Raw genomic sequence first — 27,474 nt, 5'->3', positions numbered from 1 at the left:
GTCGGTCGCTCTCTCTCGGTCGGTCGCTCTCTCGGTCGGTCGCTCTCTCTCGGTCGGTCGCTCTCTCTCGGTCGCTCGCTCTCTCGGTCGGTCGCTCTCTCTCGGTCGGTCGCTCTCTCTCGGTCGGTCGCTCTCTCTCGGTCGGTCGCACTCTCTCGGTCGCACTCTCTCGGTCGCACTCTCTCGGTCGCACTCTCTCGGTCGCACTCTCTCGGTCGCACTCTCTCGGTCGCACTCTCTCGGTCGCACTCTCTCGGTCGCACTCTCTCGGTCGCTCTCTCTCTCTCTCTGTCGGTCGCTCGCTCTCTCTCTGTCGGTCGCTCGCTCTCTCTCTGTCGGTCGCTCGCTCTCTCTCTGTCGGTCGCTCGCTCTCTCTCTGTCGGTCGCTCGCTCTCTCTCTGTCGGTCGCTCGCTCTCTCTCTGTCGGTCGCTCGCTCTCTCTCGGTCGCTCGCTCTCTCTCTCTCTGGGTCGGTCGCTCTCTCTCTCTCTGGGTCGGTCGCTCTCTCTCTCTCTGGGTCGGTCGCTCTCTCTCGGTCGGTCGCTCTCTCTCGGTCGGTCGCTCTCTCTCTCTCTCTGTCGCTCTCTCTCTCTCTCTCTGTCTCTCTCTCTCTCTCTGTCGCTCGCTCTCTCTCTCGGTCTCGCTCTCTCTCTCGGTCGCTCGCTCGCTCTCTCTCTCTCTCTGTCGCTCGCTCGCTCTCTCGTCGCTCTCTCTCTCTCGGTCGCTCGCTCTCTCTCGTCGCTCGCTCTCTCTCGGTCGCTCGCACTCTCTCGGTCGCTCTCTCTCTCTCTCTCTCGCGGTCTGCTCTCTCTCGCGGTCTGTCGCTCTCTCGCTGTCTGTCGCTCTCTCGCTGTCTGTCGCTCTCTCGCTGTCTGTCTGTCGCTCTCTCGCTGTCTGTCGCTCTCTCGCTGTCTGTCTCTCTCGCTGTCTGTCTCTCTCTCGCTGTCTGTCTCTCTCTCGCTGTCTGTCTCTCTCTCGCTGTCTGTCTCTCTCTCGCTGTCTGTCTCTCTCTCGCTGTCTGTCTCTCTCTCGCTGTCTGTCGCTCTCTCGCTGTCTGTCGCTCTCTCGCGGTCTGTCGCTCTCTCGCGGTCTGTCGCTCTCTCGCGGTCTGTCGCTCTCTCGCGGTCTGTCGCTCTCTCGCTCTGTCGCTCTCTCGCGGTCGTCGCTCTCTCGCGTCTGTCTGTCGCTCTCTCGCTGTCTGTCGCTCTCTCGCGTCTGTCGCTCTCTCGCGGTCTGTCGCTCTCTCGCGTCTGTCGCTCTCTCGCTCTGTCGCTCTCTCGCGGTCTGTTCTGTCGCTCTCTCGCGGTCTGTCGCTCTCTCGCGGTCTGTCGCTCTCTCGCGGTCTGTCGCTCTCTCGCGGTCTGTCGCTCTCTCGCGGTCTGTCGCTCTCTCGCGGTCTGTCGCTCTCTCGCGGTCTGTCGCTCTCTGTCGGTCGGTCGCTCGCTCTCTCTCTGTCGGTCGCTCGCTCGCTCTCTCTCTGTCGGTCGCTCGCTCTCTCTCTCTCTGTCGGTAGCTCGCTCTCTCTCTGTCGGTAGCTCGCTCTCTCTCTGTCGGTAGCTCGCTCTCTCTCTGTCGGTCGCTCGCTCTCTCTCTGTCGGTCGCTCGCTCTCTCTCTGTCGGTCGCTCGCTCTCTCTCTGTCGGTCGCTCGCTCTCTCTGTCGGTCGCTCGCTCTCTCTCTGTCGGTCGCTCGCTCTCTCTCTGTCGGTCGCTCGCTCTCTCTCTGTCGGTCGCTCGCTCTCTCTCTGTCGGTCGCTCGCTCTCTCTCTGTCGGTCGCTCGCTCTCTCTGTCGGTCGCTCGCTCTCTCTCTGTCGGTCGCTCGCTCTCTCTCTGTCGGTCGCTCTCTCTCTGTCGGTCGCTCTCTCTCTGTCGGTCGCTCTCTCTCTGTCGGTCGCTCGCTCTCTGTCGGTCGCTCGCTCTCTGTCGGTCGCTCGCTCGCTCTCTGTCGGTCGCTCGCTCGCTCTCTGTCGATCGCTCTCTCTCTGTCGATCGCTCTCTCTGTCGATCGCTCTCTCTCTGTCGGTCGCTCGCTCTCTCTGTCGGTCGCTCGCTCTCTCTCTGTCGGTCGCTCGCTCTCTCTCTGTCGGTCGCTCGCTCTCTCTCTGTCGGTAGCTCGCTCTCTCTCTGTCGGTAGCTCGCTCTCTCTGTCGGTAGCTCTCTCTCTGTCTGTCGCTCGCTCTCTCTCTGTCGGTCGCTCGCTCTCTCTGTCGGTCGCTCGCTCTCTCTCTGTCGGTCGCTCGCTCTCTCTCTGTCGGTCGCTCGCTCTCTCTCTGTCGGTCGCTCGCTCTCTCTCGTCGCTCGCTCTCTCTGTCGGTCGCTCGCTCTCTCTCTGTCGGTAGCTCGCTCGCTCTCTCTCTGTCGGTCGCTCGCTCGCTCTCTCTCTGTCGCTCGCTCTCTCTCTGTCGCTCGCGCTCTCTCTCTGTCGCTCTCTCTCTCTCTGTCGCTCGCGCTCTCTCTCTCTGTCGCTCGCGCTCTCTCTCTCTCTGTCGCTCGCTCTCTCTCTCTGTCGCTCGCGCTCTCTCTCTCTGTCGCTCGCTCTCGTCGCTCTCTCTCTCTCGGTCGCTCTCTCTCTCTCGTCGCTCGCTCTCTCTCGTCGCTCGCTCTCTCGGTCGCTCGCTCTCTCTCTCTCTCTGTCGGTCGCTCGCTCTCTCTCGGTCGCTCGCTCTCTGTCGGTCGCTCGCTCTCTCTTGGTCGCTCGCTCTCTCTCGTCGCTCGCTCTCTCTCGGTCGCTCGCACTCTCTCGGTCGCTCTCTCTCGGTCGCTCTCTCTCGGTCGCTCTCTCTCTCTGTCGGTCGCTCTCTCTCTCTGTCGGTCGCTCGCTCGCTCTCTCTGTCGGTCGCTTGCTCTCTCTCTGTCGCTCGCGCTCTCTCTCTCGGTCGGTCGCTCGCTCTCTCTCTCTGTCGCTCGCTCTCTCTCTCGGTCGCTCGCTCTCTCTCGTCGCTCGCTCGCTCTCTCTCTCGGTCGCTCGCTCGCTCTCTCTCGGTCGCTCGCTCTCTCTCTCGGTCGCTCTCTCTCTCTCTCTGTCGCTCGCTCGCTCTCTCTCGGTCGCTCTCTCTCTCGGTCGCTCGCTCTCTCTCTCTCGCTCGCTCTCTCGTCGCTCGCTCTCTCGCTCTCTCTGTCGCTCTCTCTCTCTCTCTCTGTCGGTCGCTCGCTCTCTCTCTGTCGGTCGCTTGCTCTCTCTCTGTCGGTCGCTCGCTCTCTCTCGGTCGCTCGCTCTCTCTCTGTCGCTCGCTCTCTCTCTCGTCGGTCGCTCTCTCTCGGTCGCTCGCTCTCTCTCTCGGTCGCTCGCTCTCTCTCTCGGTCGCTCGCTCTCTCTCTCGGTCGCTCGCTCTCTCGCGGTCTGTCGCTCTCTCGCGGTCTGTCGCTCTCTCGCGGTCTGTCGCTCTCTCGCTGTCTGTCGCTCTCTCGCTGTCTGTCGCTCTCTCGCTGTCTGTCGCTCTCTCGCGGTCTGTCGCTCTCTCGCGGTCTGTCGCTCTCTCGCTCTCTGTCGGTCGCTCGCTCGCTCTCTGTCTGTCGGTAGCTCGCTCTCTCTCTGTCGGTAGCTCGCTCTCTCTCTGTCGGTAGCTCGCTCTCTCTCTGTCGGTAGCTCGCTCTCTCTCTGTCGGTAGCTCGCTCTCTCTCTGTCGGTAGCTCGCTCTCTCTCTGTCGGTCGCTCGCTCTCTCTCTGTCGGTCGCTCGCTCTCTCTCTGTCGGTCGCTCATTCTCTCTGTCGGTCGCTCATTCTCTCTGTCGGTCGCTCGCTCTCTCTCTGTCGGTCGCTCGCTCTCTCTCTGTCGGTCGCTCGTTCTCTCTCTGTCGGTCGCTCGCTCTCTCTGTCGGTCGCTCGCTCTCTCTGTCGGTCGCTCGCTCTCTCTCTGTCGGTCGCTCGCTCTCTCTGTCGGTCGCTCGCTCTCTCTCTGTCGGTCGCTCGCTCTCTCTCTGTCGGTCGCTCGCTCTCTCTCTGTCGGTCGCTCGCTCTCTCTGTCGGTCGCTCGCTCTCTGTCGGTCGCTCTCTCTCTGTCGGTCGCTCTCTCTCTGTCGGTCGCTCGCTCTCTGTCGGTCGCTCGCTCTCTGTCGGTCGCTCGCTCGCTCTCTGTCGCTCGCTCTCTCTCTGTCGATCGCTCTCTCTCTGTCGGTCGCTCGCTCTCTCTCTGTCGGTCGCTCGCTCTCTCTCTGTCGGTAGCTCGCTCTCTCTCTGTCGGTAGCTCGCTCTCTCTCTGTCGGTCGCTCGCTCTCTCTCTGTCGGTCGCTCGCTCTCTCTCTGTCGGTCGCTCGCTCTCTCTCTGTCGGTCGCTCGCTCTCTCTCTGTCGGTCGCTCGCTCGCTCTCTCTCTGTCGATAGCTCGCTCTCTCTCTGTCGGTCGCTCGCTCTCTCTCTGTCGGTAGCTCGCTCGCTCTCTCTCTGTCGGTAGCTCGCTCGCTCTCTCTCTGTCGCTCGCTCTCTCTCTCTGTCGCTCGCGCTCTCTCTCTCTCTGTCGCTCGCGCTCTCTCTCTCTCTGTCGCTCGCTCTCTCTCTCTCTGTCGCTCGCGCTCTCTCTCTCTCTGTCGCTCGCGCTCTCTCTCGGTCGCTCTCTCTCTCTCGGTCGCTCTCTCTCTCTCGGTCGCTCGCTCTCTCTCGGTCGCTCGCTCTCTCTCGGTCGCTCGCTCTCTCTCTCGCTCGCTCGCTCTCTCGGTCGCTCGCTCTCTCTCTCTCTCTCTGTCGGTCGCTCGCTCTCTCTCGGTCGCTCGCTCTCTGTCGGTCGCTCGCTCTCTCTTGGTCGCTCGCTCTCTCTCGGTCGCTCGCTCTCTCTCGGTCGCTCGCACTCTCTCGGTCTCTCGGTCGCTCTCTCTCGGTCGCTCTCTCTCTCTCTGTCGGTCGCTCTCTCTCTCTGTCGGTCGCTCGCTAGCTCTCTCTCTGTCAGTCGCTTGCTCTCTCTGTCGCTCGCGCTCTCTCTCTCTCTCGGTCGGTCGCTCTCTCTCGGTCACTCGCTCTCTCACTGTCTGTCGCTCTCTCATGGTCTGTCGCTCTCTCACTGTCTGTCGCTCTCTCATGGTCTGTCGCTCTCTCACGGTCTGTCGCTCTCTCGCTGTCTGTCGCTCTCTCGCTGTTTGTCTCTCTCTCGCTGTCTGTCGCTCTCTCGCTGTTTGTCTCTCTCTCGCTGTTTGTCGCTCTCTCGCTGTTTTTCGCCTTCTCGCTGTCTGTCGCTCTCTCGCTGTCTGTCGCTCTCTCGCTGTCTGTCGCTCTCTCGCTGTCTGTCGCTCTCTCGCTGTCTGTCGCTCTCTCGCTGTCTGTCGCTCTCTCGCTGTCTGTCGCTCTCTCGCTGTCTGTCGCTCTCTCGCTGTCTGTCGCTCTCTCGCTGTCTGTCGCTCTCTCGCTGTCTGTCGCTCTCTCGCTGTCTGTCGCTCTCTCGCTGTCTGTCTCTCTCTCGCTGTCTGTCGCTCTCTCGCTGTCCGTCGCTCTCTCGCTGTCCGTCGCTCTCTCGCTGTCCGTCGCTCTCTCGCTGTCCGTCGCTCTCTCTCTGTCTGTCGCTCTCTCTCTGTCTGTCGCTCTCTCGCTGTCTGTCGCTCTCTCGCTGTCTGTCGCTCTCTCGCTGTCTGTCGCTCTCTCGCTGTCTGTCGCTCTCTCGCTGTCTGTCGCTCTCTCGCTGTCTGTCGCTCTCTCGCGGTCTGTCGCTCTCTTGCGGTCTGTCGCTCTCTCTGTCGGTCGCTCGTGCTCTCTCTGTATGTCGGTCGCTCGCTCTCTCTCTGTCGGTCGCTCGCTCTCTCTCTGCCGGTCGCTCGCTCTCTCTCTGCCGGTCGCTCGCTCTCTCTGTCGGTCGCTCGCTCTCTCTCTGTCGGTCGCTCGCTCTCTCTCTGTCGGTCGCTCGCTCTCTCTCTGTCGGTCGCTCGCTCTCTCTCTGTCGGTCGCTCGCTCTCTCTCTGTCGGTCGCTCGCTCTCTCTCTGTCGGTCGCTCGCTCTCTCTCTGTCGGTCGCTCGCTCTCTCTCTGTCGGTCGCTCGCTCTCTCTCTGTCGGTCGCTCGCTCTCTCTCTGTCGGTCGCTCGCTCTCTCTCTGTCGGTCGCTCGCTCTCTCTCGGTCGCTCGCTCTCTCTCGGTCGGTCGCTCTCTCTCGGTCGGTCGCTCTCTCTCGGTCGGTCGCTCTCTCTCGGTCGGTCGCTCTCTCTCGGTCGGTCGCTCTCTCTCGGTCGGTCGCTCTCTCTCGGTCGGTCGCTCTCTCTCGGTCGGTCGCTCTCTCTCGGTCGGTCGCTCTCTCTCGGTCGGTCGCACTCTCTCGGTCGCACTCTCTCGGTCGCACTCTCTCGGTCGCACTCTCTCGGTCGCACTCTCTCGGTCGCACTCTCTCGGTCGCACTCTCTCGGTCGCACTCTCTCGGTCGCACTCTCTCGGTCGCACTCTCTCGGTCGCTCTCTCTCTCTCTCTGTCGGTCGCTCGCTCTCTCTCTGTCGGTCGCTCGCTCTCTCTCTGTCGGTCGCTCGCTCTCTCTCTGTCGGTCGCTCGCTCTCTCTCTGTCGGTCGCTCGCTCTCTCTCTGTCGGTCGCTCGCTCTCTCTCTGTCGGTCGCTCGCTCTCTCGGTCGCTCGCTCTCTCTCTGGGTCGGTCGCTCTCTCTCTCTGGGTCGGTCGCTCTCTCTCTCTGGGTCGGTCGCTCTCTCTCGGTCGGTCGCTCTCTCTCGGTCGGTCGCTCTCTCTCTCTCTCTGTCGCTCTCTCTCTCTCTGTCGCTCTCTCTCTCTCTCTGTCGCTCGCTCTCTCTCTCGGTCGCTCGCTCTCTCTCTCGGTCGCTCGCTCTCTCTCTCTCTGTCGCTCGCTCGCTCTCTCTCGGTCGCTCTCTCTCTCTCGGTCGCTCGCTCTCTCTCGGTCGCTCGCTCTCTCTCGGTCGCTCGCACTCTCTCGGTCGCTCTCTCTCTCTCTCTCTCGCGGTCTGTCGCTCTCTCGCGTCTGTCGCTCTCTCGCTGTCTGTCGCTCTCTCGCTGTCTGTCGCTCTCTCGCTGTCTGTCGCTCTCTCGCTGTCTGTCGCTCTCTCGCTGTCTGTCTCTCTCTCGCTGTCTGTCTCTCTCTCGCTGTCTGTCTCTCTCTCGCTGTCTGTCTCTCTCTCGCTGTCTGTCTCTCTCTCGCTGTCTGTCTCTCTCTCGCTGTCTGTCTCTCTCTCGCTGTCTGTCGCTCTCTCGCTGTCTGTCGCTCTCTCTCTGTCGCTCTCTCGCGGTCTGTCGCTCTCTCGCGGTCTGTCGCTCTCTCGCGTCTGTCGCTCTCTCGCGGTCTGTCGCTCTCTCGCGGTCTGTCGCTCTCTCGCGGTCTGTCGCTCTCTCGCGGTCTGTCGCTCTCTCGCGGTCTGTCGCTCTCTCGCGGTCTGTCGCTCTCTCGCGGTCTGTCGCTCTCTCGCGGTCTGTCGCTCTCTCGCGGTCTGTCGCTCTCTCGCGGTCTGTCGCTCTCTCGCTGGTCTGTCGCTCTCTCGCGGTCTCTCTGTCTGTCGCTCTCTCGCTGTCTGTCGCTCTCTCGCGGTCTGTCGCTCTCTCGCTGTCTGTCGCTCTCTCGCGGTCTGTCGCTCTCTGTCGGTCGGTCGCTCGCTCTCTCTGTCGGTCGCTCGCTCGCTCTCTCTCTGTCGGTCGCTCGCTCTCTCTCTCTGTCGGTAGCTCGCTCTCTCTCTGTCGGTAGCTCGCTCTCTCTCTGTCGGTAGCTCGCTCTCTCTGTCGGTCGCTCGCTCTCTCTCTGTCGGTCGCTCGCTCTCTCTCTGTCGGTCGCTCGCTCTCTCTCTGTCGGTCGCTCGCTCTCTCTCTGTCGGTCGCTCGCTCTCTCTCTGTCGGTCGCTCGCTCTCTCTCTGTCGGTCGCTCGCTCTCTCTCTGTCGGTCGCTCGCTCTCTCTCTGTCGGTCGCTCGCTCTCTCTCTGTCGGTCGCTCGCTCTCTCTCTGTCGGTCGCTCGCTCTCTCTCTGTCGGTCGCTCGCTCTCTCTCTGTCGGTCGCTCTCTCTCTGTCGGTCGCTCTCTCTCTGTCGGTCGCTCTCTCTCTGTCGGTCGCTCGCTCTCTGTCGGTCGCTCGCTCTCTGTCGGTCGCTCTGTCGGTCGCTCGCTCGCTCTCTGTCGATCGCTCTCTCTCTGTCGATCGCTCTCTCTCTGTCGATCGCTCTCTCTCTGTCGGTCGCTCGCTCTCTCTCTGTCGGTCGCTCGCTCTCTCTCTGTCGGTCGCTCGCTCTCTCTCTGTCGGTCGCTCGCTCTCTCTCTGTCGGTAGCTCGCTCTCTCTCTGTCGGTAGCTCGCTCTCTCTCTGTCGGTAGCTCGCTCTCTCTCTGTCGGTAGCTCGCTCTCTCTCTGTCGGTCGCTCGCTCTCTCTCTGTCGGTCGCTCGCTCTCTCTCTGTCGGTCGCTCGCTCTCTCTCTGTCGGTCGCTCGCTCTCTCTCTGTCGGTCGCTCGCTCTCTCTCTGTCGCTCGCTCTCTCTCTGTCGGTCGCTCGCTCTCTCTCTGTCGGTAGCTCGCTCGCTCTCTCTCTGTCGGTAGCTCGCTCGCTCTCTCTCTGTCGCTCGCGCTCTCTCTCTGTCGCTCGCGCTCTCTCTCTCTCTGTCGCTCGCGCTCTCTCTCTCTCTGTCGCTCGCGCTCTCTCTCTCTCTGTCGCTCGCGCTCTCTCTCTCTCTGTCGCTCGCGCTCTCTCTCTCTGTCGCTCGCGCTCTCTCTCTCTCTGTCGCTCGCGCTCTCTCTCGGTCGCTCTCTCTCTCTCGGTCGCTCTCTCTCTCTCGGTCGCTCGCTCTCTCTCGTTCGCTCGCTCTCTCGGTCGCTCGCTCTCTCTCTCTCTCTCTGTCGGTCGCTCGCTCTCTCTCGGTCGCTCGCTCTCTGTCGGTCGCTCGCTCTCTCTTGGTCGCTCGCTCTCTCTCGGTCGCTCGCTCTCTCTCGGTCGCTCGCACTCTCTCGGTCGCTCTCTCTCGGTCGCTCTCTCTCGGTCGCTCTCTCTCTCTCTCTGTCGGTCGCTCTCTCTCTCTGTCGGTCGCTCGCTCGCTCTCTCTCTGTCGGTCGCTTGCTCTCTCTCTGTCGCTCGCGCTCTCTCTCTCTCGGTCGGTCGCTCGCTCTCTCTCTCTCTCTGTCGCTCGCTCTCTCTCTCGGTCGCTCGCTCTCTCTCTCGGTCGCTCGCTCGCTCTCTCTCTCGGTCGCTCGCTCGCTCTCTCTCTCGGTCGCTCGCTCTCTCTCTCGGTCGCTCGCTCTCTCTCTCTCTGTCGCTCGCTCGCTCTCTCTCGGTCGCTCTCTCTCTCTCGGTCGCTCGCTCTCTCTCGGTCGCTCGCTCTCTCGGTCGCTCGCACTCTCTCGGTCGCTCTCTCTCTCTCTCTCTGTCGCTCTCTCTCTCTCTCTCTGTCGGTCGCTCGCTCTCTCTCTGTCGGTCGCTTGCTCTCTCTCTGTCGGTCGCTCGCTCTCTCTCGGTCGCTCGCTCTCTCTCTCTGTCGCTCGCGCTCTCTCTCGGTCGGTCGCTCTCTCTCGGTCGCTCGCTCTCTCTCTCGGTCGCTCGCTCTCTCTCTCGGTCGCTCGCTCTCTCTCTCGGTCGCTCGCTCTCTCGCGGTCTGTCGCTCTCTCGCGGTCTGTCGCTCTCTCGCGGTCTGTCGCTCTCTCGCTGTCTGTCGCTCTCTCGCTGTCTGTCGCTCTCTCGCTGTCTGTCGCTCTCTCGCGGTCTGTCGCTCTCTCGCGGTCTGTCGCTCTCTCGCTCTCTGTCGGTCGCTCGCTCGCTCTCTGTCTGTCGGTAGCTCGCTCTCTCTCTGTCGGTAGCTCGCTCTCTCTCTGTCGGTAGCTCGCTCTCTCTCTGTCGGTAGCTCGCTCTCTCTCTGTCGGTAGCTCGCTCTCTCTCTGTCGGTAGCTCGCTCTCTCTCTGTCGCTCGCTCTCTCTCTCTGTCGGTCGCTCGCTCTCTCTCTGTCGGTCGCTCATTCTCTCTGTCGGTCGCTCATTCTCTCTGTCGGTCGCTCGCTCTCTCTCTGTCGGTCGCTCGCTCTCTCTCTGTCGGTCGCTCGTTCTCTCTCTGTCGGTCGCTCGCTCTCTCTCTGTCGGTCGCTCGCTCTCTCTCTGTCGGTCGCTCGCTCTCTCTCTGTCGGTCGCTCGCTCTCTCTCTGTCGGTCGCTCGCTCTCTCTCTGTCGGTCGCTCGCTCTCTCTCTGTCGGTCGCTCGCTCTCTCTCTGTCGGTCGCTCGCTCTCTCTCTGTCGGTCGCTCGCTCTCTGTCGGTCGCTCTCTCTCTGTCGGTCGCTCTCTCTCTGTCGGTCGCTCGCTCTCTGTCGGTCGCTCGCTCTCTGTCGGTCGCTCGCTCGCTCTCTGTCGCTCGCTCTCTCTCTGTCGATCGCTCTCTCTCTGTCGGTCGCTCGCTCTCTCTCTGTCGGTCGCTCGCTCTCTCTCTGTCGGTAGCTCGCTCTCTCTCTGTCGGTAGCTCGCTCTCTCTCTGTCGGTCGCTCGCTCTCTCTCTGTCGGTCGCTCGCTCTCTCTCTGTCGGTCGCTCGCTCTCTCTCTGTCGGTCGCTCGCTCTCTCTCTGTCGGTCGCTCGCTCGCTCTCTCTCTGTCGATAGCTCGCTCGCTCTCTCTCTGTCGGTCGCTCGCTCGCTCTCTCTCTGTCGGTAGCTCGCTCGCTCTCTCTCTCTGTCGTAGCTCGCTCGCTCTCTCTCTGTCGCTCGCTCTCTCTCTCTGTCGCTCGCGCTCTCTCTCTCTCTGTGTCGCTCGCGCTCTCTCTCTCTCTGTCGCTCGCTCTCTCTCTCTCTGTCGCTCTCTCTCTCTCTCTCTGTCGCTCGCTCTCTCTCGGTCGCTCTCTCTCTCGGTCGCTCTCTCTCTCGGTCGCTCGCTCTCTCTCGGTCGCTCGCTCTCTCTCGGTCGCTCGCTCTCTCTCTCGCTCGCTCGCTCTCTCGGTCGCTCGCTCTCTCTCTCTCTCTCTGTCGGTCGCTCGCTCTCTCTCGGTCGCTCGCTCTCTGTCGGTCGCTCGCTCTCTCTTGGTCGCTCGCTCTCTCTCGGTCGCTCGCTCTCTCTCGGTCGCTCGCACTCTCTCGGTCGCTCTCTCTCGGTCGCTCTCTCTCTCTCTCTGTCGGTCGCTCTCTCTCTCTGTCGGTCGCTCGCTAGCTCTCTCTCTGTCAGTCGCTTGCTCTCTCTCTGTCGCTCGCGCTCTCTCTCTCTCTCGGTCGGTCGCTCTCTCTCGGTCACTCGCTCTCTCACTGTCTGTCGCTCTCTCATGGTCTGTCGCTCTCTCACTGTCTGTCGCTCTCTCATGGTCTGTCGCTCTCTCACGGTCTGTCGCTCTCTCGCTGTCTGTCGCTCTCTCGCTGTTTGTCTCTCTCTCGCTGTCTGTCGCTCTCTCGCTGTTTGTCTCTCTCTCGCTGTTTGTCGCTCTCTCGCTGTTTTTCGCCTTCTCGCTGTCTGTCGCTCTCTCGCTGTCTGTCGCTCTCTCGCTGTCTGTCGCTCTCTCGCTGTCTGTCGCTCTCTCGCTGTCTGTCGCTCTCTCGCTGTCTGTCGCTCTCTCGCTGTCTGTCGCTCTCTCGCTGTCTGTCGCTCTCTCGCTGTCTGTCGCTCTCTCGCTGTCTGTCGCTCTCTCGCTGTCTGTCGCTCTCTCGCTGTCTGTCTCTCTCTCTGTCTGTCGCTCTCTCGCTGTCCGTCGCTCTCTCGCTGTCCGTCGCTCTCTCGCTGTCCGTCGCTCTCTCGCTGTCCGTCGCTCTCTCTCTGTCTGTCGCTCTCTCTCTGTCTGTCGCTCTCTCGCTGTCTGTCGCTCTCTCGCTGTCTGTCGCTCTCTCGCTGTCTGTCGCTCTCTCGCTGTCTGTCGCTCTCTCGCTGTCTGTCGCTCTCTCGCTGTCTGTCGCTCTCTCGCGGTCTGTCGCTCTCTTGCGGTCTGTCGCTCTCTCTGTCGGTCGCTCGTGCTCTCTCTGTATGTCGGTCGCTCGCTCTCTCTCTGTCGGTCGCTCGCTCTCTCTCTGCCGGTCGCTCGCTCTCTCTCTGCCGGTCGCTCGCTCTCTCTGTCGGTCGCTCGCTCTCTCTCTGTCGGTCGCTCGCTCTCTGTCGGTCGCTCGCTCTCTCTCTGTCGGTCGCTCGCTCTCTCTCTGTCGGTCGCTCGCTCTCTCTCTGTCGGTCGCTCGCTCTCTCTCTGTCGGTCGCTCGCTCTCTCTCTGTCGGTCGCTCGCTCTCTCTCTGTCGGTCGCTCGCTCGTCGGTCGCTCGCTCTCTCTCTGTCGGTCGCTCGCTCTCTCTCTGTCGGTCGCTCTCTCTCTGTCGGTCGCTCTCTCTCTGTCGGTCGCTCGCTCTCTCTCTGTCGGTCGCTCGTGCTCTCTCTGTATGTCGGTCGCTCGCTCTCTGTCGGTCGCTCGCTCTCTCTCTGTCGGTTGCTCGCTCTCTCTCTGTCGGTCGCTCGCTCTCTCTCTGTCGGTCGCTCGCTCTCTCTCTGTCGGTCGCTCGCTCTCTCTCTGTCGGTCGCTCTCTCTCTGTCGGTCGCTCGCTTTCGCTCGCTCGCTCGCTCTCTCTCTGTCGGTCGCTCGCTCTCTCTCTGTCGGTCGCTCGCTCTCTCTCTGTCGGTCGCTCGCTCTCTCTCTGTCGGTCGCTCGCTCTCTCTCTGTCGGTCGCTCGCTCTCTCTCTGTCGGTCGCTCGCTCTCTCTCTGTCGGTCGCTCGCTCTCTCTCTGTCGGTCGCTCGCTCTCTCTCTGTCGGTCGCTCGCTCTCTCTCTGTCGGTCGGTCGCTTCTCTCTGTCGGTCGCTCGCTCTCTCTCTGTCGGTCGCCGCTCTCTCTCTGTCGGTCGCTCGCTCTCTCTGTCGGTCGCTCGCTCTCTCTGTGGCGGTCGCTCGCTCTCTCTGTGTCGGTCGCTCGCTCTCTCTCTGTCGGTCTCTCGCTCTCTTTCTCGGTCGCTCGCTCTCTCTGTCGGTCGCTCGCTCTCTCTCTGTCGGTCGCTCGCTCTTTCTCTGTCGGTCGCTCGCTCTCTCTCTGTCGGCTCGCTCTCTCTCTGTGTCGGTCGCTCGCTCTCTCTCTGTCGGTCGCTCTCTCTCTCTCTGTCGGTCGCTCTCTCTCTCGGTCGCTTCGCTCTCTCTCTGTCGGTCGCTCTCTCTCTGTCGGTCGCTCGCTCTCTCTCGGTCGCTCTCTCTCGGTCGCTCTCTCTCGGTCGCACTCTCTCGGTCGCTCTCTCTCGGTCGCTCTCTCTCTCTCTGTCGGTCGCTCGCTCTCTCTCTGTCGGTCGCTCGCTCTCTCTCGGTCGCTCGCTCTCTCTCTCTCTGTCGCTCGCGCTCTCTCTCTCTCGGTCGGTCGCTCTCTCTCGGTCGCTCTCGCTCGCTCTCTCTCTCGTCACTCGCTCTCTCGGTCGCTCGCTCGCTCTGCGGTCGCTCGCTCTCTCTCGGTCGCTCGCTCTCTCTCGGTCGCTCGCTCTCTCTCGGTCGCTCGCTCTCTCTCGGTCGCTCGCTCTCTCTCGGTCGCTCGCACTCTCGTCGCTCTCTCTCGGTCGCTCTCTCTCTCTCTCTCTGTCGGTCGCTTGCTCTCTCTCTGTCGGTCGCTTGCTCTCTCTCTGTCGGTCGCTCGCTCTCTCTCGGTCGCTCGCTCTCTCTCGGTCGCTCGCTCGCTCTCTCTCTCTCTCGGTCACTCGCTCTCTCGGTCGCTCGCTCTCTCGGTCGCTCGCTCTCTCTCGGTCGCTCGCTCTCTCTCTCTCTGTCGCTCGCTCTCTCTCTCTCTGTCGCTCGCGCTCTCTCTCGGTCGGTCGCTCTCTCTCGGTCGCTCGCTCGCTCTCTCTCTCTCTCGGTCACTCGCTCTCTCGGTCGCTCGCTCGCTCTCTCTGTCGGTCGCTCGCTCTCTCTCGGTCGCTCGCTCTCTCTCGGTCGCTCGCTCTCTCTCGGTCGCTCGCACTCTCTCGGTCGCTCTCTCTCGGTCGCTCTCTCTCTCTCTCTGTCGGTCGCTTGCTCTCTCTCTGTCGGTCGCTCTCTCTCGGTCGCTCGCTCTCTCTCTCGGTCGCTCGCTCGCTCTCTCTCTCTCGGTCACTCGCTCTCTCGGTCGCTCGCTCTCTCTCGGTCGCTCGCTCTCTCTCTCGGTCGCTCTCTCTCTCGGTCGCTCGCTCTCTCTCTCTCTCGGTCGCTCGCTCTCTCTCTCTCTCGGTCGCTCGCTCTCTCTCTCTCTCGGTCGCTCGCTCTCTCTCTCGGTCGGTCGGTCGCTTTCTGTCGGTCGTTCGCTTTCTGTCGCTCGCTCTCTCTTTGTCGCTCGCTCACTCTCTCTGTCTGGCGCTCGCTTTGTCTGGCGCTCGCTCTCTCTGATTTGCCAGATATTCTCTCAGCTGAGTAGGTAGCAGAGGAAATAAGCGTGCCATGTAGCTGTCATTTTGACTGGACGGGTTCTCTAGTCCCTATGGTCTGCATCTGATATGGATAGACATTAGACCAACACATCAATACATTTGAGAGCACTGCAGTGAAAGAAAACAAAAGGACACAAGAAAACACACCGACAGTCACACCAACTCCCTTTCTCTGATCTAGCCTCAGTGTCAATGGAGGCTGTGATTGTTTGTTTGTGGCTCCTACAGGAGTCCTCAGTGTGTGTTGTCTCTGCTTGTGTCTCTCTGGATGTATCAAACTGAGCAGCTTGACTGTGTCTGTCCAGGTGTCGATGGTGCTGTCGGCCCTACAGGCTGGTAATAAGGGCACTCAGGCCTGCATCACAGCTGCCAGTGCTGTCTCTGGCATCATCACTGAACTGGACACCACCATCATGTTCGCCTCCGCTGGCACACTCAACGCAGAGAATGACGAGTCCTTCGCTGACCACAGGTGTGTGTCACTACAAGAACAGTAATGAAACAAAACTTTGAATAACTGGGGACATTTTGTTAGTCCCCACAAGGTCATGTGCTATTTCTAGGGGGTTTAGAGTTAGAATTAGTGTTAGGGTTAGAATTACATTAAGGGTTAGGTTTAGGGTTAGGAGCTAGGGTTAGGGTTAAAGCTAGCATTAGGGTTAGAGCTAGCATTAGGGTTAGAGCTAGCGTTAGGGTTAGGAGCTAGGGTTAGGGTTAGGAGCTAGGTTTAGGGTTAGGAGCTAAGGTTAGGAGCTAGGGTTCGGAGCTAGGGTTAGGTTTAGGGTTCAGAGCTAGGGTTAGGTTTAGGGTTCGGAGCTAGGGTTGGGTTTAGGGTTCAGAGCTAGGGTTAGGTTTAGGGTTCGGAGCTAGGGTTAGGTTTAGAGTTAGGAGCTAGGGCTAGTGCTCTAAGCTAAGGACCCTGGGACTAAACACCTCCATCTGCAACTGGATCCTGAACTTTCTGATGTGCGGCGTCCTGTACTCCCTGTTCACCCACGACTGCATGGCCAAGCATGACTCCAACACCATCACTGGGGCGGCAGTGTAGCCTAGTGGTTAGAGCGTTGGACTAGTAACCGGAAGGTTGCCCCGAGCTGACAAGGTACAAATCTGTCGTTCTGCCCCTGAACAGGCAGTTAACCCACTGTTCCCAGGCCGTCATTGAAAATAAGAATGTGTTCTTAACTAACTTGCCTGGTTAAATAAAGGTTAAAAAAAAAAAAAAATTACACTTGCTGATGACACAACAGTGGTAGGCCTGATCACCCACAACAATGAGACAGCATATATGGAGGAGTTTAGAGACCTGGCAATGTGATGTCAGGACAACAACCTCTCAATGTGAGCAAGACAAAGGAGCTGAGCGTGGACTATAGGAAAAGGAGGGCCGAACAGGCCTGCATTAACATCGACGGGGCTGTAGTGGGGCGGGTCGAGAGTTTCATTTTCCTTGGTGTCCAGATCACCAACAAACTATCATGGTCCAAACACACCAAGACAGTTCTGAAGAGGGCAAGACGAAGCCTTTCCCCCTCAGGACACTGAAAAGATTTGGCATGGGTCCCCAGATCCCAAAATGTCTACAGCTGCATCCTCACCGGTTGCATCACTGTATGGCAACTGCTCGGCATCTGACCGGAAGGCGCTACAGAAGGTAGTACATACGGCCAGATAAATCTCTATGGCCAAGCTTCCTGACATTGGAAACTATATACAGTGGAGCAAAAAGTATTTAGTCAGCCACCAATTGTTGAAGTTCTCCCACTTAAAAAGATGAGGCCTGTAATTTTCATCAAACCTCAACTATGACAGACAAAATGAGAAAAAAAATCCAGAAAATCACATTGTAGGATTTTTTATGAATTTATTTGCAAATTATGGTGGAAAATAAGTATTTGATCAATAACAAAAGTTTATCTCAATACTTTGTTATATACCCTTTCTTGACAATGACAGAGGTCAAACGTTTTCTGTAAGTCTTCACAAGGTTTTCACACACTGTTGCTGGTATTTTGGCCCATCCCTCCATGCAGATCTCAATTTGTAAGTCGCTCTGGATAAGAGCGTCTGCTAAATGACTTAAATGTAAATGTAAAATCTAAATGCAGTGATGTTTTGGGGCTGTTTCTGGGCAACACGGACTTTCACCTCCCTTCAAAGATGTTCTATGTGGTTGAGATCTGGAGACTGGCTAGGCCACTCCAGGACCTTGAAATGTTTCTTACGAAGCCACTCCTTCGTTGCCCGGGCGGTGTGTTTGGTAAAATTATCATGCTGAAAGACCCAGCCACGTTTCATCTTCAATGCCCTTGCTGATGGAAGGAGGTTTTCACTCAAAATCTCACGATACATGGCCCCATTCATTCTTTCCTTTACATGGATCAGTTGTCCTGGTCCCTTTACAGAAAAACAGCCCCAAAGCATGATGTTTTCACCCCCATGCTTCACAGTAGGTATGGTGTTCTTTGGATGCAACTCAGCATTCTTTGTCCTCCAAACACGACGAGTTGAGTTTTTACCGAAATGTTTCATCTGACCATAAGACATTCTCCCAATCTTCTTCTGGATCATCCAAATGCTCTCTAGCAAACTTCGGACGGGCCTGGACATGTACTGGCTTAAGCAGTACATGTCTTGCACTGCATGATTTGAGTTACTGATGGTAGGCTTTGTTACTTTGGTCCCAGCTCTCTGCAGGACATTCACTAGGTCCCCTCGTGTGGTTCTTGGATTTTTGCTCACCGTTCTTGTGGTCATTTTGACCCCACGGGGTGAGATCTTGCGTGGAGCCCCAGATCGAGGGAGATTATCATTGGTCTTGTATGTCTTCCATTTCCTAATAATTGCTCCCACAGTTGATTTCTTCAAACCAAGCTGCTTACCTATTGCAGATTCAGTCTACAATTTAGTTTCTGGTGTCCTTTTACAGCTCTTTGGTCTTGGCCATAGTGGAGTTTGGAGTGTGATTGAGGTTGTGGACAGGTGTCTTTTATACTGATAACAAGTTCAAACAGGTGCCATTAATAAAAGTAACGAGTGGAGGACAGAGGAGCCTCTTAAAGAAGAGCAAGACATGTATGTGAGAGCCAGAAATCTTGCTTGTTTGTAGGTAACCAAATACTTATTTTCCACCATAATTTGCAAATAATTTCATTAAAAATCCTACAATGTGATTTTCTGGATTTTTTTTCTCATCTTGTCTGTCATAGTTGAAGTGTACCTATGATGAAAATTACAGGCCTCTCATCTTTGTAAGTGGGAGAACTTGCACAATTGGTGGCTGACTAAATACTTTTTTGCCCCACTGTACTTGGCGGTGTCAGAAGAAGGACCAAAGAATTTTCAGACTCCAGGCAACTAAGTCATGAACTGTTCTCTCTGCTTCCGCACTGCAAGCGGTACCGGTTCGCCAAGTCTTGGACCAAAAGGCTCCTGAACAGCTTCTACCCCCAAGCCACAAGACTGCTGAACAACTAAACTAATTGAATGGCCACCCAGACTATTTACATTGAGTACGGGTTAGGTTTAGAATTAGGGGTTAGGGAAAATAAGAGTTTGAATGGGACTGAATTGTGTCCCCCCACAATATTGTGTGTGACAGATACAGCTGGAATCAGCTCTTAGGCCAGGGGTGTCAAACTCATTCCACGGAGTCTGAGTGACTGCTGGTTTTTGTTTTTTCCTTTCAATTAAGACCTAGACAACCAGGTGAGGGGAGTTCCTTACGCATCAGTGACCTTAATTAATCAATCAAGTACAAGGGTGGAGGGAAAACTTGCAGACACTTGGCCCTAAGTGGAATGAGTTTGAGACGTGCCTTAGGCCAACCTCTACCCCTGCACGCAGTAACAGGAAGACATAGAGCCTAGTGATCAGGCAGGAGGAAGTGTCTGGACTGGAGTCACACTACAAATCATTCAGACTGGGAGGAGAGGAAGTCGCTCAGTACTTCAGACCAAACCCTTGTATTAAACACTTCAGACCTCTGCTGACCTCTACCTGACCCCTGCCTCTGCAGATGCTCTGACAAAGATCAACCTTTGATATGGAAATCTCTGAAGGTTGAATGATGTCTTCCTTTAAACACTAGAACCGCTTGGCATCTATGGACCGCCCTTCAAGCTAATGAGCAGTCATTTTGACTGCAACATTCCAACAGTGTAATTAATATATTTCATGTTATAGCAACAATTATCATTTGATTGTGTTAATGAAGGCCTTGGGTAACACGATGATCTGATTTGTATTTTATTTCAAATTACACAGCATTTTCCTTTACTGTGATGCTCAAGCACAAAAATTCTAGTTTTGAATACATTTGATTTGTTTAGTGCTTTGTTACATCTATGAAACAGAAAGCATATGCTTAGGAGCATGACAACAGCTTATTTTTAGAAAGACAGAAGAAAATATCCCAACCACCAAGAAGTAGGGTCAAAAGACACACGGTCAAATGATGACAACATCAGTAGCCTGAACATCATTAGAAGTAGGGTCAAAAGACACACGGTCAAATGATGACAACATCAGTAGCCTGAACATCATTAGAAGTAGGGTCAAAAGACACACGGTCAAATGATGACAACATCAGTAGCCTGAACATCATTAGAAGTAGGGTCAAAAGACACACGGTCAAATGATGACAACATCAGTAGCCTGAACATCATTAGAAGTAGGGTCAAAAGACACACGATCAAATGATGACAACATCAGTAGCCTGAACATCATTAGAAGTAGGGTCAAAAGACGCACGATCAAATGATGACAACATCAGTAGAAGTGAGGTCAAAAGACGCACGATCAAATGATGATAACATCAGTAGCCTGAACATCATTAGAAGTAGGGTCAAAAGACACACTGTCAAATGATGACAACATCAGTAGCCTGAACATCATTAGAAGTAGGGTCAAAAGACACACTGTCAAATGATGACAACATCAGTAGCCTGAACATCATTAGAAGTAGGGTCAAAAGACGCACGATCAAATGATGACAACATCAGTAGAAGTGAGGTCAAAAGACGCATCAAATGATGATAACATCAGTAGCCTGAACATCATTAGAAGTAGGGTCAAAAGACACACGGTCAAATGATGACAACATCAGTAGCCTGAACATCATTAGAAGTAGGGTCAAAAGACGCACGATCAAATGATGACAACATCAGTAGCCTGAACATCATTAAACTGGGGTCAAAAGACGCACGATCAAATGATGACAACATCAGTAGCCTGAACATCATTAAAGTAGGGTCAAAAGACACACGGTCAAATGATGACAACATCAGTAGCCTGAACATCATTAGAAGTAGGGTCAAAAGACACACGGTCAAATGATGACAACATCAGTAGCCTGAACATCATTAGAAGTAGGGTCAAAAGACGCACGATCAAATGATGACAACATCAGTAGAAGTGAGGTCAAAAGACGCACGATCAAATGATGATAACATCAGTAGCCTGAACATCATTACAAGTAGGGTCAAAAGACACACTGTCAAATGATGACAACATCAGTAGCCTGAACATCATTAGAAGTAGGGTCAAAAGACACACTGTCAAATGATGACAACATCAGTAGCCTGAACATCATTAGAAGTAGGGTCAAAAGACGCACGATCAAATGATGACAACATCAGTAGAAGTGAGGTCAAAAGACGCACGATCAAATGATGATAACATCAGTAGCCTGAACATCATTAGAAGTAGGGTCAAAAGACACACGGTCAAATGATGACAACATCAGTAGCCTGAACATCATTAGAAGTAGGGTCAAAAGACGCACGATCAAATGATGACAACATCAGTAGCCTGAACATCATTAAAGTGGGGTCAAAAGACGCACGATCAAATGATGACAACATCAGTAGCCTGAACATCATTAAAGTAGGGTCAAAAGACACACGATCAAATGATGACAATATCAGTAGCCTGAACATCATTAGAAGTAGGGTCAAAAGACACACGATCAAATGATGACAACATCAGTAGCCTGAACATCATTAGAAGTAGGGTCAAAAGACACACGGTCAAATGATGACAACATCAGTAGCCTGAACATCATTAGAAGTAGGGTCAAAAGACACACGATCAAATGATGACAACATCAGTAGCCTGAACATCATTAGAAGTAGGGTCAAAAGACGCACGATCAAATGATGACAACATCAGTAGCCTGAACATCATTAGAAGTAGGGTCAAAAGACACACGATCAAATGATGACAACATCAGTAGCCTGAACATCATTAGAAGTAGGGTCAAAAGACACACGATCAAATGATGACAACATCAGTAGCCTGAACATCATTAGAAGTAGGGTCAAAAGACACACGATCAAATGATGACAACATCAGTATCCTGAACATCATTAGAAGTAGGGTCAAAAGACACACGGTCAAATGATGACAACATCAGTAGCCTGAACATCATTAGAAGTAGGGTCAAAAGACACACGGTCAAATGATGACAACATCAGTAGCCTGAACATCATTAGAAGTAGGGTCAAAAGACACACGGTCAAATGATGACAACATCAGTAGCCTGAACATCATTAGAAGTAGGGTCAAAAGACACACGATCAAATGATGACAACATCAGTAGCCTGAACATCATTAGAAGTAGGGTCAAAAGACGCACGATCAAATGATGACAACATCAGTAGAAGTGAGGTCAAAAGACGACGATCAAATGATGATAACATCAGTAGCCTGAACATCATTAGAAGTAGGGTCAAAAGACACACGGTCAAATGATGACAACATCAGTAGCCTGAACATCATTAGAAGTAGGGTCAAAAGACGCACGATCAAATGATGACAACATCAGTAGCCTGAACATCATTAAAGTGGGGTCAAAAGACGCACGATCAAATGATGACAACATCAGTAGCCTGAACATCATTAAAGTAGGGTCAAAAGACACACGATCAAATGATGACAATATCAGTAGCCTGAACATCATTAGAAGTAGGGTCAAAAGACACACGATCAAATGATGACAACATCAGTAGCCTGAACATCATTAGAAGTAGGGTCAAAAGACACACGGTCAAATGATGACAACATCAGTAGCCTGAACATCATTAGAAGTAGGGTCAAAAGACACACGATCAAATGATGACAACATCAGTAGCCTGAACATCATTAGAAGTAGGGTCAAAGACGCACGATCAAATGATGACAACATCAGTAGCCTGAACATCATTAGAAGTAGGGTCAAAGACACACGATCAAATGATGACAACATCAGTAGCCTGAACATCATTAGAAGTAGGGTCAAAAGACACACGATCAAATGATGACAACATCAGTAGCCTGAACATCATTAGAAGTAGGGTCAAAAGACACACGATCAAATGATGACAACATCAGTATCCTGAACATCATTAGAAGTAGGGTCAAAAAACACGGTCAAATGATGACAACATCAGTAGCCTGAACATCATTAGAAGTAGGGTCAAAGACACACGGTCAAATGATGACAACATCAGTAGCCTGAACATCATTAGAAGTAGGGTCAAAAGACACACGGTCAAATGATGACAACATCAGTAGCCTGAACATCATTAGAAGTAGGGTCAAAAGACACACAGTCAAATGATGACAACATCAGTAGCCTGAACATCATTAGAAGTAGGGTCAAAAGACGACGATCAAATGATGACAATATCAGTAGAAGTGAGGTCAAAAGACATCAAATGATGATAACATCAGTAGCCTGAACATCATTAGAAGTAGGGTCAAAAGACACACGATCAAATGATGACAACATCAGTAGCCTGAACATCATTAGAAGTAGGGTCAAAAGACGCACGATCAAATGATGACAACATCAGTAGCCTGAACATCATTAGAAGTAGGGTCAAAAGACACACGATCAAATGATGACAACATCAGTAGCCTGAACATCATTAGAAGTAGGGTCAAAAGACGCACGATCAAATGATGACAACATCAGTAGCCTGAACATCATTAGAAGTAGGGTCAAAAGACACACGATCAAATGATGACAACATCAGTAGCCTGAACATCATTAGAAGTAGGGTCAAAAGACACACGATCAAATGATGACAACATCAGTATCCTGAACATCATTAGAAGTAGGGTCAAAAAAACACGGTCAAATGATGACAACATCAGTAGCCTGAACATCATTAGAAGTAGGGTCAAAAGACACACGGTCAAATGATGACAACATCAGTAGCCTGAACATCATTAGAAGTAGGGTCAAAAGACACACAGTCAAATGATGACAACATCAGTAGCCTGAACATCATTAGAAGTAGGGTCAAAAGACGCACGATCAAATGATGACAACATCAGTAGAAGTGAGGTCAAAAGACGCATGATCAAATGATGATAACATCAGTAACCTGAACATCATTAGAAGTAGGGTCAAAAGACACACGGTCAAATGATGACAACATCAGTAGCCTGAACATCATTAAAGTGGGGTCAAAAGACGCACGATCAAATGATGACAACATCAGTAGCCTGAACATCATTAAAGTAGGGTCAAAAGACACACGATCAAATGATGACAATATCAGTAGAAGTGAGGTCAAAAGACGCACGATCAAATGATGATAACATCAGTAGCCTGAACATCATTAGAAGTAGGGTCAAAAGACACACTGTCAAATGATGACAACATCAGTAGCCTGAACATCATTAGAAGTAGGGTCAAAAGACACACTGTCAAATGATGACAACATCAGTAGCCTGAACATCATTAGAAGTAGGGTCAAAAGACGCACGATCAAATGATGACAACATCAGTAGCCTGAACATCATTAGAAGTAGGGTCAAAAGACACACGATCAAATGATGACAACATCAGTAGCCTGAACATCATTAGAAGTAGGGTCAAAAGACACACGATCAAATGATGACAACATCAGTAGCCTGAACATCATTAGAAGTAGGGTCAAAAGACACACGATCAAATGATGACAACATCAGTATCCTGAACATCATTAGAAGTAGGGTCAAAAGACACACGGTCAAATGATGACAACATCAGTAGCCTGAACATCATTAGAAGTAGGGTCAAAAGACACACGGTCAAATGATGACAACATCAGTAGCCTGAACATCATTAGAAGTAGGGTCAAAAGACACACGGTCAAATGATGACAACATCAGTAGCCTGAACATCATTAGAAGTAGGGTCAAAAGACACACGATCAAATGATGACAACATCAGTAGCCTGAACATCATTAGAAGTAGGGTCAAAAGACGCACGATCAAATGATGACAACATCAGTAGAAGTGAGGTCAAAAGACGCACGATCAAATGATGATAACATCAGTAGCCTGAACATCATTAGAAGTAGGGTCAAAAGACACACTGTCAAATGATGACAACATCAGTAGCCTGAACATCATTAGAAGTAGGGTCAAAAGACACACTGTCAAATGATGACAACATCAGTAGCCTGAACATCATTAGAAGTAGGGTCAAAAGACGCACGATCAAATGATGACAACATCAGTAGAAGTGAGGTCAAAAGACGCACGATCAAATGATGATAACATCAGTAGCCTGAACATCATTAGAAGTAGGGTCAAAAGACACACGGTCAAATGATGACAACATCAGTAGCCTGAACATCATTAGAAGTAGGGTCAAAAGACGCACGATCAAATGATGACAACATCAGTAGCCTGAACATCATTAAAGTGGGGTCAAAAGACGCACGATCAAATGATGACAACATCAGTAGCCTGAACATCATTAAAGTAGGGTCAAAAGACACACGATCAAATGATGACAATATCAGTAGCCTGAACATCATTAGAAGTAGGGTCAAAAGACACACGATCAAATGATGACAACATCAGTAGCCTGAACATCATTAGAAGTAGGGTCAAAAGACACACGGTCAAATGATGACAACATCAGTAGCCTGAACATCATTAGAAGTAGGGTCAAAAGACACACGATCAAATGATGACAACATCAGTAGCCTGAACATCATTAGAAGTAGGGTCAAAAGACGCACGATCAAATGATGACAACATCAGTAGCCTGAACATCATTAGAAGTAGGGTCAAAAGACACACGATCAAATGATGACAACATCAGTAGCCTGAACATCATTAGAAGTAGGGTCAAAAGACACACGATCAAATGATGACAACATCAGTAGCCTGAACATCATTAGAAGTAGGGTCAAAAGACACACGATCAAATGATGACAACATCAGTATCCTGAACATCATTAGAAGTAGGGTCAAAAAAACACGGTCAAATGATGACAACATCAGTAGCCTGAACATCATTAGAAGTAGGGTCAAAAGACACACGGTCAAATGATGACAACATCAGTAGCCTGAACATCATTAGAAGTAGGGTCAAAAGACACACGGTCAAATGATGACAACATCAGTAGCCTGAACATCATTAGAAGTAGGGTCAAAAGACACACAGTCAAATGATGACAACATCAGTAGCCTGAACATCATTAGAAGTAGGGTCAAAAGACGCACGATCAAATGATGACAACATCAGTAGAAGTGAGGTCAAAAGACGCATGATCAAATGATGATAACATCAGTAACCTGAACATCATTAGAAGTAGGGTCAAAAGACACACGGTCAAATGATGACAACATCAGTAGCCTGAACATCATTAAAGTGGGGTCAAAAGACGCACGATCAAATGATGACAACATCAGTAGCCTGAACATCATTAAAGTAGGGTCAAAAGACACACGATCAAATGATGACAATATCAGTAGAAGTGAGGTCAAAAGACGCACGATCAAATGATGATAACATCAGTAGCCTGAACATCATTAGAAGTAGGGTCAAAAGACACACTGTCAAATGATGACAACATCAGTAGCCTGAACATCATTAGAAGTAGGGTCAAAAGACACACTGTCAAATGATGACAACATCAGTAGCCTGAACATCATTAGAAGTAGGGTCAAAAGACACACGATCAAATGATGACAACATCAGTAGCCTGAACATCATTAGAAGTAGGGTCAAAAGACGCACGATCAAATGATGACAACATCAGTAGCCTGAACATCATTAGAAGTAGGGTCAAAAGACACACGATCAAATGATGACAACATCAGTAGCCTGAACATCATTAGAAGTAGGGTCAAAAGACACACGATCAAATGATGACAACATCAGTATCCTGAACATCATTAGAAGTAGGGTCAAAAAAACACGGTCAAATGATGACAACATCAGTAGCCTGAACATCATTAGAAGTAGGGTCAAAAGACACACGGTCAAATGATGACAACATCAGTAGCCTGAACATCATTAGAAGTAGGGTCAAAAGACACACAGTCAAATGATGACAACATCAGTAGCCTGAACATCATTAGAAGTAGGGTCAAAAGACACGATCAAATGATGACAACATCAGTAGAAGTGAGGTCAAAAGACGCATGATCAAATGATGATAACATCAGTAACCTGAACATCATTAGAAGTAGGGTCAAAAGACACACGGTCAAATGATGACAACATCAGTAGCCTGAACATCATTAAAGTGGGGTCAAAAGACGCACGATCAAATGATGACAACATCAGTAGCCTGAACATCATTAAAGTAGGGTCAAAAGACACACTGTCAAATGATGACAACATCAGTAGCCTGAACATCATTAGAAGTAGGGTCAAAAGACACACTGTCAAATGATGACAACATCAGTAGCCTGAACATCATTAGAAGTAGGGTCAAAAGACACACGATCAAATGATGACAACATCAGTAGCCTGAACATCATTAGAAGTAGGGTCAAAAGACGCACGATCAAATGATGACAACATCAGTAGCCTGAACATCATTAGAAGTAGGGTCAAAAGACACACGATCAAATGATGACAACATCAGTAGCCTGAACATCATTAGAAGTAGGGTCAAAAGACACACGATCAAATGATGACAACATCAGTATCCTGAACATCATTAGAAGTAGGGTCAAAAAAACACGGTCAAATGATGACAACATCAGTAGCCTGAACATCATTAGAAGTAGGGTCAAAAGACACACGGTCAAATGATGACAACATCAGTAGCCTGAACATCATTAGAAGTAGGGTCAAAAGACACACGGTCAAATGATGACAACATCAGTAGCCTGAACATCATTAGAAGTAGGGTCAAAAGACACACAGTCAAATGATGACAACATCAGTAGCCTGAAAATCATTAGAAGTAGGGTCAAAAGACGCACGATCAAATGATGACAACATCAGTAGAAGTGAGGTCAAAAGACGCACGATCAAATGATGATAACATCAGTAGCCTGAACATCATTAGAAGTAGGGTCAAAAGACACACGATCAAATGATGACAACATCAGTAACCTGAACATCATTAGAAGTAGGGTCAAAAGACACACGGTCAAATGATGACAACATCAGTAGCCTGAACATCATTAGAAGTAGGGTCAAAAGACGCACGATCAAATGATGACAACATCAGTAGCCTGAACATCATTAAAGTGGGGTCAAAAGACGCACGATCAAATGATGACAACATCAGTAGCCTGAACATCATTAAAGTAGGGTCAAAAGACACACGATCAAATGATGACAATATCAGTAGCCTGAACATCATTAGAAGTAGGGTCAAAAGACACACGATCAAATGATGACAACATCAGTAGCCTGAACATCATTAGAAGTAGGGTCAAAAGACGCACGATCAAATGATGACAACATCAGTAGAAGTGAGGTCAAAAGACGCACGATCAAATGATGATAACATCAGTAGCCTGAACATCATTAGAAGTAGGGTCAAAAGACACACTGTCAAATGATGACAACATCAGTAGCCTGAACATCATTAGAAGTAGGGTCAAAAGACGCACGATCAAATGATGACAACATCAGTAGCCTGAACATCATTAAAGTAGGGTCAAAAGACACACGATCAAATGATGACAATATCAGTAGCCTGAACATCATTAGAAGTAGGGTCAAAAGACACACGATCAAATGATGACAACATCAGTAGCCTGAACATCATTAGAAGTAGGGTCAAAAGACACACGATCAAATGATGACAACATCAGTAGCCTGAACATCATTAGAAGTAGGGTCAAAAGACACACGATCAAATGATGACAACATCAGTAGCCTGAACATCATTAGAAGTAGGGTCAAAAAAACACGGTCAAATGATGACAACATCAGTAGCCTGAACATCATTAGAAGTAGGGTCAAAAGACACACGGTCAAATGATGACAACATCAGTAGCCTGAACATCATTAGAAGTAGGGTCAAAAGACACACGGT

The 27,474-nt window shown here is 52.4% G+C and overlaps 1 protein-coding gene across 1 annotated transcript in view; it reads left to right on the top strand.

The window, feature by feature from the left end:
- Window positions 1-27,474, top strand: part of LOC124035540 (talin-2-like) — a 173,957-nt gene that overhangs the window by 128,256 nt on the left and 18,227 nt on the right. Inside the window, exon 46 of the mRNA XM_046349002.1 lies at window positions 14,505-14,671. Coding sequence (XP_046204958.1) covers window positions 14,505-14,671 — 167 coding nt within the window. The remainder of the gene's footprint in view (window positions 1-14,504; window positions 14,672-27,474) is intronic.

The sequence above is a fragment of the Oncorhynchus gorbuscha genome, linkage group LG05 (assembly GCF_021184085.1).
Source record: "Oncorhynchus gorbuscha isolate QuinsamMale2020 ecotype Even-year linkage group LG05, OgorEven_v1.0, whole genome shotgun sequence".
NCBI lineage: Eukaryota > Metazoa > Chordata > Actinopteri > Salmoniformes > Salmonidae > Oncorhynchus > Oncorhynchus gorbuscha.
The sequence above is the reverse complement of the archived record's forward strand: the minus strand, read 5'-3'. Positions and strand labels throughout refer to the sequence as shown.